The sequence below is a fragment of the Lissotriton helveticus genome, chromosome 9 (assembly GCF_964261635.1).
Source record: "Lissotriton helveticus chromosome 9, aLisHel1.1, whole genome shotgun sequence".
Classification (NCBI taxonomy): domain Eukaryota; kingdom Metazoa; phylum Chordata; class Amphibia; order Caudata; family Salamandridae; genus Lissotriton; species Lissotriton helveticus.
In genome coordinates this window covers 552,148,227-552,161,321 of record NC_136070.1, presented here as the reverse complement: position 1 = coordinate 552,161,321, position 13,095 = coordinate 552,148,227, and the positions used below count along the sequence as shown (strand labels likewise).

Sequence of the window (13,095 nt, the reverse complement as noted above, 5' to 3'; positions counted from 1 at the left end):
AGTACACTTGCTTGAAGAATTTTTTTTAGATGTCTTATAGGTTTACTACAATGACCAAATTCATCTTGCAAGTCCAAAGGAGGACTAAATAGTCTACACTGTGGACAGCAGAAATCACAATTTGAATTGTTTTGATTTATTTATTGCAGACTTTTCTGTAATTAATGTTGTTGTATTTTGTGAAGAGGAAGTGAGAAAAATTATTAATGGTTGTCTGTGTGAGTACTGCCTTCAATTAACACTGCAGACAGCAGTGTTCACAATTTAGATTGAGTCACTATTGTAGATGACTCAGTCCTGTAGGAAAAGAAATTGTTCCACTGCGCACTGTCTGCACCATGCATACGTATCATTACAGGCTCCGCACACGCTTTTTTTTGCTTTGCTTATCAATCAATCAATCAGAGTACTTGTAAAGCCTGCTACTTACCCGTGAGGGTCTCAAGGGCGCTGAGGGGGGCTGGGGGGGGGGGGGGTGCCGCTACTGCTCGAAGAACCAGGTCTTGAGGAGTCTTCTGAAGGCGAGTAGGTCTTGGGTCTGCCGTAGGTGGGCAGGGAGGGTGTTCCAGTTCTTGGCTGCGAGGTAGGAGAAGCATCTGCCGCCGGAGGTTGTTCGTGGATGCGGGGGACAGCGGCGAGGCTGGTGGAGTGGAGCTGGCAGGTGGGGGTGTAGAAGCTGAGTCTGCTGTTCAGGTAGGCTGGTCCAGCGTTGTGGAGTGCTTTGTGTGCGTGGGTGAGGAGCTTATGACAAACTGGGTTTACTACAATGACAAAATTAATATTGCAAGTGCAAAGGAACACTACATTGTGGACAGCAGAAATCGCAATTCGAATTGTTTTGATGTATTTATTGCAGAGTTTTCCGTAATTTATGAGAAAAAGAATTCATGGATGTCTGTGTGAGTACTGCCTTCAATTAACACTGCAGACAGCAGTGTTCACAATTCAGATTGAGTCAGTATTGTAGATGAGGTAGTCCTGTAGGAAAAGACATTGCTGCAGTGTGCTCTGTCCGCACCACGCATACGCATCATCGCTGGCTCCGCACCCGCTTTTTGTTGCTTCGCGAATGAGAAACTGGGCAGCTCAAGTCCACGTTATGTAGCTGTGATCCCTTTCTGACCGCTCTCTCTAGCCTACACTGCAGACACCAGTGTTCACAGTTCAGATCGAGTTGCTATTGAAGATGAAGCTGTGTTGATGGAAGCAGATATTACTCCTAGTACGGCCCGCCGCAGCATGCATCATCGCTGGTTGTGGCCATGCTGAATGCTTTTGATATGGCTATCTGAGTGCACTAGAACTGATGGACCCTTTATGATACAATCTTTTTGTGTATTATTTCAGATCTATTGATTGTGTCTCGGTATACCACAAGTTGTGGTTCTTTTACGATAGAATATTTTTCTGTATTATCTCACATATACTGTCCCTACCTTACTACAGCACACACTATTGATTCTTTTATTATTGAATGTCTGTGTGTGATCCAATGATCACTGTTGTAGTTGATGGACGCAGCAACCATTCCCTGAGGGCTGGTTTACACTCACTCCACACGCATCCACCACAGACGTCACTGGATATGTGACCCTGGTAATAAAAAGGTGTGGAGCGCACATGCCCGTACCCACTTTCACTATCTATCTGTGTCCGTGTGTTCATCATTATCTATGCATGACATTGCCCCTGGGTCATACTACATTACATTGTGCTGTAGACAGCGTATGCAACCATGCTACCTCTGGTAGTGTGGAAAACTTTAGTTATGTAACTTTTATGTGTATGGCTATCACAGGTGGAAGGCTACTTTACAGACGATGAATATTGATGAAGATGGTGGTTGCATGTTGTGTGTGGTGTAAGATATGTGTGCATAGCAAAAAGTTTCAAAAAAGCTCTCTAAGCAGAAGAGGTGCATCGCATCAAATGCTGTAGAGAGAATGACTAAAATGGGTTGCGTTTTGCAACTGCGACAATGGGAAATAATATGAACTAATGAAATGTTTTTTTTTAAGGTCACATGGCAATCGCGCACTCAGCACGCAAGGAGACCGCACCCGACGCGATTTTGAGACAATATATTTACTATAATATAAGTTTATTACAGTTAGAAATATATAAATGTTTAAAATATTTTAGATTATCGCTTGCTCTCATATACACTTTAATGTTATTTACATATAGTTTTGAGACAGAAACAAAAATGAGGGAATGTAATGTAATGTAATGTAATGTAAAGGCACATTTATATAGCGCTACTACCACTCCATGGAGCATCTTGGCGCTCAGGGCCAACCCAGCTGGAATAGGATGGTGGACTAGAGACAACTCAGAACACATTACACACTTTACACTAGTGCCCTACAGGCAGCGTCCGTAAGAGAGAAAATCCATGTTTTCAGGGATTTCCTGAAGTGGCTCTCCTTAGACATGAGCCGAAGCTGGGGTGGCAGTTTGTTCCAGGCCCTGGAACCTAAGAAAACAAGGGATTTCCCACCTTTAGTGGCCAGTCTAAATCTGGGGGTAACCAAAAGATTTTGATCGGCGGACCTCAGGCAGCGTGCTGGCTGATAACGTTTAAAGCCCTTAGACAAATATCTGGGTCCTTGTAGCTGAAAGGCTCTGAAGGTGATAACAAGGACCTTAAATAAAACACTCTTGTGTATAGGTAGCCAGTGGAGAGTCTTAAGCGCGGCCGAGGCAGATGACTTTCTGGGCCAGCGAAGTACTAAACGGGCAGTAGCATGCTGGACTAACTGCAGCCTGTGCAGCGCTGCTTTGTTAATTCCTGCATACAGGCTGTTGCAGTAGTCCAGTCTAGATGTTATCAATGCAACTGCCATGGTTTTCCTTGCTGCAAGTGGAAGGAGGTCAAAAAACTTCCTGAGCGATCTAATGATATGGAAGCACGTGCTGGCCACGCCTACCACTTGCTGCTTAAATGACAGTTGGTCATCAAATTTAATGCCCAGGTTACGGGCAGAAGAAATAGTATTTGGAGGAGCTTCAGCATCATCGGGCCACCATTGTTTGGGGGAAAAAAAGTTTTGAGAGCCGAAGGGCAGTATTTCCGTCTTCCCGGAGTTACATTTGAGGTGATTGTTATTCATCCACTCAAATGTGGCCGTCAGACAGTGTTTCAGATTTTCCTCTGTTCCAGGCAACTCCCTGTCCAACACCAGGATAAGATGCGTGTCATCAGCATATGATATAGTGCTAATCTGGTAGGAGGCGATTAGCTCAATCAGGGGTACCATGTAAAGATTGAAAAGTACAGGGCTCAAACTAGAGCCCTGAGGGACCCCTGAGCTGATGACTTTTTCTTCAGATTTAAATTCACCCAGTACCGTGACTTGACGTCTTTGGTTGAGGAAACTTCTAAACCATGCCAATGCCACTCCTCCTACATAAACGGTCGATCAAGATTGTGTGTGAGACCGTGTCGAAGGCCGCCGATAGATCGAGTAAAATCAAGACGGCCTTCTTCCCTTGGTCCATAGCCATTCGCAGGGTCTCTGCCGTAAACAGAAGGGCAGATTCAGTAGAGTGTTTAGATCTGAACCCTGATTGGTTGGTGTGCAGGATGTTATTCTCCTCAAGAAAATTCGTAAGTTGGTTGTTGACAAATTTTTCCGTCAGTTTAAAAAACACAGGGAGCAGGGAAATAGGACGCAGGTTAGAAAGAGTGGTTGGGTCTGGTAGAGCCTTTTTCTGAAGTGGCATGACCGCTGCCAGCTTCCATTCGCATGGAATTTCTGCCGTAGCCAATGATGAATTAATAATGCTGTTGATGGTTGGGTTTACCTCCTCCACCAGCGCCTGTAAAACCATAGGCGGACCAGGGTCAAATGGGGATCCAGATTTACTTGCTAGAATGGCCTGGTGTGAATCCTCTAGGGGGATGGGCACAAATGAATCAAAACAAGTGGTATTGATTATTTCATAACCCGACCTCATCTTTTCAGAGTTCACCGTGAATGGCGTACCCGGCGCGACACCATACGTCTATGACGTAAGACAGGGCCTGGCAGCGTACACTCATCACATACGCAACGTGCAGCAGGCACGACCCCATACGTATATGACGTAATGCGCGGCTTGGTACTGTGTACCCATCGCATACCAAAATAGCAGCTGGCGCCACCTCTTACGTATATGTTGTTACGCAGGATGCGGTGCCACAAACCCGTCGGATACGAAATGCGCATCATTTCAATATGGTGGATAGGATTCGCGTGCTGATGGAGCTTGGTAGACTACAGGTACGGGACTTTAGTTTACTCAAAAAAAAGAAAAAATGACATACATATTTCTTTTGGAAGATATAAAATATCACATAATTTTAAAAGTTTAAAAAAGGATAATAGAGTTCCAAAATATTGTAAAAAATGTGAAAAAATATAGGTTTTATAAATATTAAAATATAAAATTACCTTCAAAATTCACTGAAAAAAACATAGGTTTTACAGAAGTTATAGTTAGGAATTAGCATTTTAAAAAAACTTAGAAATTCCCTGAAAAACACAGGTTTCAGGGACGTTATAGTTAGTTGGACATTTCACTCTTACAAAACAATGGAAGGTCCCCTGTTATAGTTAGTTCAGCTAACTATAACTCGCACCCCTGCAATGCACTGCTGATGACGTCACATATTACATCATTCATGACATGAGATAGTGGTGTGCAGGGAAAATAGCGATGATCTTCTATGAGGCTTCTCCTCTGTTTTTTAGGAAGAATAAAGGTAAAGTACGACACCAAGACAAGAGCCTGCTTGGAGCAGCCCCATATATGTTTTTGTCTCACAGCTCTCCTTCATTTAACAGTGACAAGATAAATCAAAATGGTTGTCTCAATAGACAGTTGAGCCATGAGAACTTTCCACTTTGGAAGCAACAATGTTAACAATTCTTATGCACTACTCACACGACCACACGAATGTAAGATTTTTAGAACAAGTAAAAGAACCGGAAGCTATGGTGCAGGCCCTAAAACCTCTGGTAACGAGTCCTATAAGGCACTCTGGAAAGCTAACAAAAGTAGTGCCTGGTGTATTCCTAGTTGTACCCAGGTGGGATTTCATGCACAATAAAGCACATGCTATGGAAAGTATTGATGGAAAGTTTATCAAGCACATATCCTGAGCATAATGAAGATTGCGTGGGTGTGCAGCACAGGGTGGTGGGTTTGAGCACTTGCAGTTAAGTGTTTGGTTTGCAGTCGTTAACGCACACGCACAACCCTCCCTCCTAGCACCTTGAGACCTTAACGGGTGAGTAGCGCGCTTTGCAAACCCGTGATTGATTGATTGAATGTGGTATGATTTTCAGTCAGTTGCACCTGATCATTAGAATGAGTAATGATACCGTTAGAGCTTTTTTCTCCACTCTGTGCAGGATACACCGTCAGCTGTAGGTGGAGTAGTCCACCGCCTCTCCCACATAGTGAGCCACTCACGAAGTTATAGTGAGCACTGTGGAATAATGTGGGACTCCGACAGCTTGGAACTGCTATCTGGGAGAGGTGCTTCAAGCAATCGAGGAGCCACTTTCTAGGCATGGGCGGAATTTGCGCAGTCACGTTACGCAAAGTTCAGCAAAGATGTAAAAAACTCTGTGAGCTAGCAGAATTCCGCGAGCATGCGGCATTGCTTGGTCCGCCCGTTCGCGGTGCGTTTTTCCCGTTCTGAGACAGTGTTTGCAAACTTGCCATCTTGTTTCACTTGTCCCGCCCGTTCGCGATGCGTGTTTCCTGTTTGCGAACGCGAATGTCCGTTGGTGCGTCCTAATGATGTGTTCACGATTGCACAAACTCGCAGGATCGTGCGGCCGGCTACCAAAATCTCGTGGCGCATGGGAACGGATAGGAAAACTCGTCGGTGAATGTGCAGGGATCCCAGTAAGTCGCTACTGCATGCGCAAACACGCATTGTAAAAGCACGAACAAGGAAAAAATTCTGCTACGCCGCAGATTGCGGAATTTTCAGCAATTCTGCATTCTCTGCGGAAAGCGGAATTGCCAAAATCCCGCAAATTCCGCGAGCAAAGCGGATTTTGCCACCCAGGCCTATCACTTTCTCGACCTCTTTTATCACTTGACATAACAATGAACTTAATATTACGGCACATCATGCTAGTTTATCTAGAAATTGCTGTTTTCAATGTTTATTTTTGTAAGGTCCTTGCTGGTTGGTGGCTGCTTCACTGCAGGTGTTCATATTCCTTCTTGCTGGCCACAATAATGGCAAAGAAATTCTAGGCTGCTTTCAGCAAGATAGCTTCAGTTTTGCAACTCCTCCCCCAAGTAGCATGTGATGAAACTCTGACACCTCCTAGGCATCTCTGGACAACTCAAATACACAGTGTGCAGCATGGTTTGAGGGGTATTTCCTCTCTCAACCAATTTCTCCAGGCTTCCCATTCTGTCCTAGCATTTAGCTGAAGGCACTGCTTCTATGGGAATGAGGAGCAGAGCTGCTGGATGATCCTGCCTCAAAGCAACATGAAAGCCTACTGACCTCAAGCCAGGGAGGTAGTGCTGCAGAAAAAGGAGCAGGTGTTGGATGGGCAAATCCACAAGACAAGAGGACTCAAAACCATGGTCTGTTTCTGTGGAGACCAGAGCACCAAAGGGTCTGATCTAGAACCTCACAGCCCCCTTTTCAACCAGTTCTTCCAATGTACACAATAGCACGTTTCCCTGATTGTGGAGGGGTCTGCAAGTCTCTATCTGAGATTCTTCTGTTCCTGGTCTTTGCTACCCACCATCTAGCCGCACTTTTTTGATGGCTCTTTGGTTTCAACCAAACATCCAAGTTTCCCCCAGGTGCGTTTAACTCAGTAGTTGTTTGGTGTAAGTGGAAACCGCAAATCACAAGTATGTACTATATGGGACCAGTTAGGCATGATTCATGGCCTAGTCATGTCACAGGAAACGTGTCTTTGACACTATGGGCCAGATGTAGGCAATTCTATTTTACCACTTCTTAAATACCGAATTTTACCGATTCGGTATTTAAGAAGTGGTAAAATAGAGGGGGGGGGGGTATGTAGGTGTTTCACAATCGGTAAATACCGAATCGTTAAGATTCGGTATTCACCGATTCTGTAAATACCGATTCGGTAATGCCCATTGATTCCTATGGGCCTTGAAGCCCATAGGAATCAATGGGCAATACCGAATCGGTATTTACCGATTCGGTAAATACCGATTTCAGCAAGGGTACAGGGGGTGTCACTTTGACACCCTCTAGCACCCCAAAGACGGGCATGTGTGCCATGTGGCACACCGACATGCCTTAAGGGCATGTCTGTCTGTCACATGGCTAGGTGTGCATGCACACATGTGCATGCACACCTGGATTCGGTATTTTACCACCCAATCCAACTCTGAAGAGTCCCACCTACATCTGGCCGTTACCGAATCGGTAAAAATACCGATTCGGTATTTTACAGAATCGGTAAATTTACCGATTCGGTAAATTTACCGAATCTGTAAAATGATGCCCCTACATCCCAAATACCCATTTACCGGTCGGTAACGGCCGAAATCGGCCGTTACCCGTCGGTAAATGGCCTCCTACATCTGGCCCTAGGTGTGTTACTGCTGTACAAGGACAGTGCACATTTCATGCAGCATTTGTTGTAATACTTGAGCAACAAATTATAGTATTGTGGTTGCACCACTTTGAAAAACCAGGACCTGTTTGCAGTGTCCCCCCACTTATTGCTCCCATTTTGAGTACTAGATGCTAGTTTTCGGACCCTGACTGTGCCCTGGGCTCAGCTAACCAGTCCAGAGCATTAGTTAAAAGTACATGGCAATAAGGTATGATTACAATTGGTACTGACACCCTACCTGTAAGTCCCTAGTATACTGTAGGGCATGTACATTTAGAGGCCCAGTAGACTTAATGCCCTCAAGACTGCACTACTTTTAAAAGCCAGCCATGCCTTGCAGGCTGCTTGTAAAGTTGAATTATATGCAAATTCGACTTTGGAAATAAAGCTACTTTCACAATTGTAAATAACCTTATTTTTATATGTAAGTCACTCCTAAGGTCTCCCCTAGGTGCCCCAGTGGTAGGGTGCCTTGTAACTATAACCAGGGGCATTATAAAATATGTTTTATATGCCCTATTGAAGGAAAAACTGCCCATTTCATGTTTCCCCATTGTAATGCACTGGCAAGATAGGCTAACATGGCAATACTTTAATAAAGTATAACTATTGATAAGAAAGGAGCTAACAATATAATTCAAGGACTTAAAAGAGAAGTTATTATAAATCCAACAACATGTCATTGTTAAATTTGTTATTACTATTACAGAAAAGACTTTATAGAACTTTCTTTTCTGTAAGCCAAAGTCCAGCCTTCCAGTTGCCCTCTCCTGCTTGGCTAGCCCCTGCCTTAGTGAGGTGTGAAATGGCCCGCTAGAGAGGCAATGTATTCCCAGTGGGTTGACAAATGCAGTTTCAGAAGTGAAAGACAGGATGAGGGAGAAGTGGCCAAACTGGTCTTCGAAGGGATAATTACACTTTAAGACAGCACAGCCTCATCCCCAAATCCTGCAACCCAGCCAAACAGGAGGCCTTGTAATTAGATTAGGGAGAGGGATGGAAGGGAAGTGTTAGGGAATCTTAGCCATGCCAGTGGGCTGGCTTAGCTTGACCTAACCTCCAGGGAGAGAATTTCTCCATGTTAGATTTCGAAAGAATAGTGCTTTCTGGGACAAGAATATGCCACACTTTGGAGGAAGTGGTCAAACACCTGGGTGGCACCCTGCATCCCACTAGTCAGGGATTTCCCCTTGCGTGACACCAAGGAACACAGCATAAATATGGAAGAGTTGACAAGCAACTCAGATCTGCTGCATGGAACTACAAGGAGAAGAAAGACTGCCCAGCTGGAAACCTGATCTGCATCTTAAAGGTCTGAACTCTGAAGGCCTGCACCTGCTGCACATTCTAGGACTACAGCTCTAATGACTTTACCTTACATTAGGAAGGATTAAGGAGTGGACTCTCTGCAAGCTACAGGTTAACAGAGCCCACCTGCATCATCTCCACGAAGAAGTCCTCACTCTGGAGTGTGTACAGTGGAATTTTAGGGATTTGGGCAAGTGCATTGTAGGAATTGTAGTCCCAACATCCCAAGGACCTTCTCAGAGCTACTAGATCCCTGAACTGGTGTTGTGGACACTTTGGATGCTCAAGTAGACCTTCTGGAAGAAGTTTCAGAAGTTTGTAGCAACGTTCGTAAAAAACTCCATAAGTTGACCAGGATCATTGTAGGAGTTGGAGTCCCAGACCCCAAGAGCCAAACCAAAGCATGTGAACCCTTGGATGGTGCTATTGACCACTTTCCTGCATCCAGAAACACTTCTGCAAATAAGTTTAGAGATCTCTTGACTTTGTCCCAGTCCAGCACAACCTTTTTTTTAACACTTTGAGCACTATTTGCATCTAAGCTATAGTTTTAGTTTTATTCTTTACAAATTCAAATCTCTGGATCAGTACATTTAATTTTTGTTGTTTTGATGTCTATTTGTACATAAAAAATATAACCTATGTTTATAAATTGGTGTTCTATTTTTATTGTGTATTGTGTCTTACTTATTTAATGTTATGGCCCTTTTAGATTCTTTACTCACCTGTCTTCAAAGTCAAACCTGTCTGCTCGTGGCTAGCTACCAAGGGAAACATTTATGGAGACCTTGACTGAACCTTTTATTGTGTTTGTGGCCTTATTAATAGTGGTAGTTACATACTTAACACTACTAATAAACCACTTTCCAACAGCCACCCAGTTGTTTAGATCACTGTCTTGGTGTTTAGGGACAAGATTGTTTGGCAGTCCATAGGGGAATACACAAGCACTCATTTATTCTTTAAGGCTATGTTTTTTTGGTATGATGTACTAGAAAGTAGAGTTTTGTCTTGGGTTTTTATCCAGGGGAAATACAAGGGATTTTGTAGGTAGGTATTGGTTAGGCATTTGTCAGAACTTGAAGTTTTGATGACCTTCTTGAAGGAAAGCAGGTTTTGTATTTTCTATATGTGGAAGTGCAGGGAGTTCCAATGTTTGTCGAATTGGACTGAGAATTATCTTTCCCCAGGTTTCAATTAATTGAAGAATAACACTTTAAATTGTTGCAAAGTATGGTAGTAGGTGGTTGTATCTTGAGCAGATATATATTTTGTACTTGAGTATCTTAAAAGTTACCCAACATGAAACTGAAATCAAGTGAAGTGTCAGGAGGGTGATGTTATGGTGGGGCTTAAAATTTAAAAATTCAACAGAAATATGCCCACTCAGGTTTGGATTATCAATTTTAATTTTTGTGATTTCAGTTTAAAATCTGTGAATAATATGTGCATTTGCAAAATTAGCCCACACTCTTACTATATTTTTTTGTGTTGTGGAATTTAACTGTAATTTAGATGTAAGGTGTCAGGAATATAAGGGAGAAAGAAAGGATTTACCATCCTACATACCTCTGTACGTCTTGTATTGTCTCAGGTAGAGGTATGTTGCGTGTTTCAGGCAGGAAGCACATTGATATCCCTGAAATGAAAACAGTACTCCCATAGATGATTGGAGGCAGGAAGTTGAAATATTCACTTGTAATCTGTACAAGTGGAGCCACAATGCTGCCGACGCGGGTCATGGTGCCACCTAACCCCATTCCAGTTTGCCTGAAGAAAGGGAAAAAAGACATCAACGTCAGACAACAGCATTATCCAAATGCTTTGTGGAAATAGTCTAACTTGCAATCACTCAGATATTTATTAAAAGGTATATGAACTGGAATGGTAATGTAACCCCTCCAAAGTCCAAAACCTTCCCTGCTTTGGGTTATATTTGAGTAGGAATAGTAAAACCAACCCCTCCAAAGCCCGACACTTTTCATACTGTTGCTGAAACTGGAATGGAAATACTGAATGTACCCCCTTCAAAGACCAACACTTTATCTATTTATGTTCACTTCAGAGAGGGAATAGTATACTTCACACCAACAGGGTTCAACACTTTCTGAACTAATTGTAGTGGCAGTTGTAAATCCAACCCCTCCAAAGTCCAATATTGTCTGTGTTTCAGCTTACGTCACTGTGGGAACAGCGAATCTAAGCTATCCAAAGTCCAACAATTTCCCTACTGTTGTTCAAATTGAAGTGGGGATAGTAAATCTAACCCCTTCACAGTCCAACACATTCCATTCTTTTGCTTAGATTGGAGTGGGAATAATAAATCTAACCTTCAATTGTCCTACCCTTTCCCTACTGTTGCTACATCATACCTCACATTTCCCAGCTGTTGCTTACATTGTAGTCAGAATATTAAATCTAACCTCTCCAAAGTCCAACACTTCTGTTATTGTTGCTTGGATTGAAGTGGGTATAGCAAACCTAACCCCTCGAAGTCCAATATTTTTCTTGCATTTGCCTATGTTGGAGTAGGAATTGTAAATGAAACCCCAAAAAACTCCAAGGCTTTCACTACTATTGCTGAGTGTAGAGTTGGCATATTATAGCTAACCCCTCCAAAATCCAACTAATTCGCTATTATTGATTAGATTGGAGTAGGAATAGTTAAACCCCTCCAAATGCCAACACTTTCTCTGCTTTTACTTACATTGGCGTGGCAACAATAAATCGGCACCCTTGATGCAGAACAATATAAATACTTTTTTAAATGAAAAAAAAAAGGCTAACATGATGCTGTTGTTGGGCCAGGTCTATCTACTCGTTCCATTGAATAATTTGTATATGTTACTGAGGGTGATGGAGCATGTTAGTTTGATGAAGGCTATCAGACCAAACTGAGTCACTGATTAAACACAGGGGAATCTATTACACACAATACCAAGGTGTTCGTTGGAAACTACTGTGACTGAAATCTTTGGAGAATATATTACCTACTGGCGATCGCCAGTAGGTAGTTATAGGTTTTTTTTTTTTTTTGGTGTTCAAAACTGCTTTATTGTGCATTATATACAGTACACTACTTCAGTCGCCCACACCCCGGAGGTCGGCAGCGTTAAATGCAAATCCGTAAGACATGTCTTATTGAAGTAACACAGCCATGTAACCGGCATCCCGGGGGCCCGGTGGCCCGGTGGCGTATGATCTCACTATATTGTGGGTACCCGATATCCAGTGCAACCTTAAATACAATAAAGAAGGATGCATTGCAGTAGAACAGGTTTTGCGTGTAATGTCTTTTCCCCCCTATCCCCAACAGTAAACAAAACCAGAGAGGAATCGTAGATCCTTTCAAAATAAAGACTCCTGAGTCAACACTGAGAATAACGGTCCGTTGATCGTTCTGTGCCATACATAGAGCTGTCCATAGTAGCGACCTGGTGTGTGCGCCTGTAATGTATCGGTCTCACGCACTGATCCAAGGGGGGCAACCCAGGGTGATGATATGGGTGCATGAAATGAGCAGGGTTGCTAGTGCCGTCTAGTGTTCAGGTGTTCTGTGATATTCTCTGCATGTACAGTATCGCAATGGTGGTAGGCAGTACAGTGTCGTGTAAGGTGGTGATCTGCAGAGGAAGGCTCAGAGTATCGCTGTAGGGTAGGATAAAGGCTTCCTATGCACCCTAGCGTGCACAGCCCCCCGCCCCAAGTGTCATCAGGGAAGCTAAACATTTACGTGCCTTCATTCTGGAGTAGCATCATCATCGGCCTGGGCCAGCAAATAGTCAGTCAGCGGGCTCCAGATATCCTTCGGGCGACTAGGGATCGGTAGTAGTTCAGCAAATGTAACATGTTGTTCCTGACAATTGGTCATATCTGCCATCCATTCCTTAAATTTAGGTGCCCTGCCACGGCCCCATCGGCAAGCCACTCGGCGCTTTGCCAAGAGTAGCACGGTGTCTATAAACTTCCTACAGGTTTTCGGAATGTGTGACGTGTGCCCAAGCAGCGTGAGGAGTGGGTCCTCCGCTATGGGTTCCTGAGTCATCGCTGTAAGAGCGTCAGTTACCTGTTGCCAAAATGCGCGAACAGGCGGGCATTCCCATGCCAAATGTAGAAAACCTGGGTGCTCAGCATGACAGCGTTCGCATCTGTCAGTGTCTGTCAG

The 13,095-nt window shown here is 43.6% G+C and overlaps 1 protein-coding gene across 1 annotated transcript in view; it reads right to left on the bottom strand.

The window, feature by feature from the left end:
• Window positions 1–13,095, bottom strand: part of LOC144782831 (solute carrier family 22 member 6-A-like) — a 433,852-nt gene that overhangs the window by 32,716 nt on the left and 388,041 nt on the right. The window contains exon 9 of the mRNA XM_078662104.1: window positions 10,500–10,700. Coding sequence (XP_078518230.1) covers window positions 10,500–10,700 — 201 coding nt within the window. The remainder of the gene's footprint in view (window positions 1–10,499; window positions 10,701–13,095) is intronic.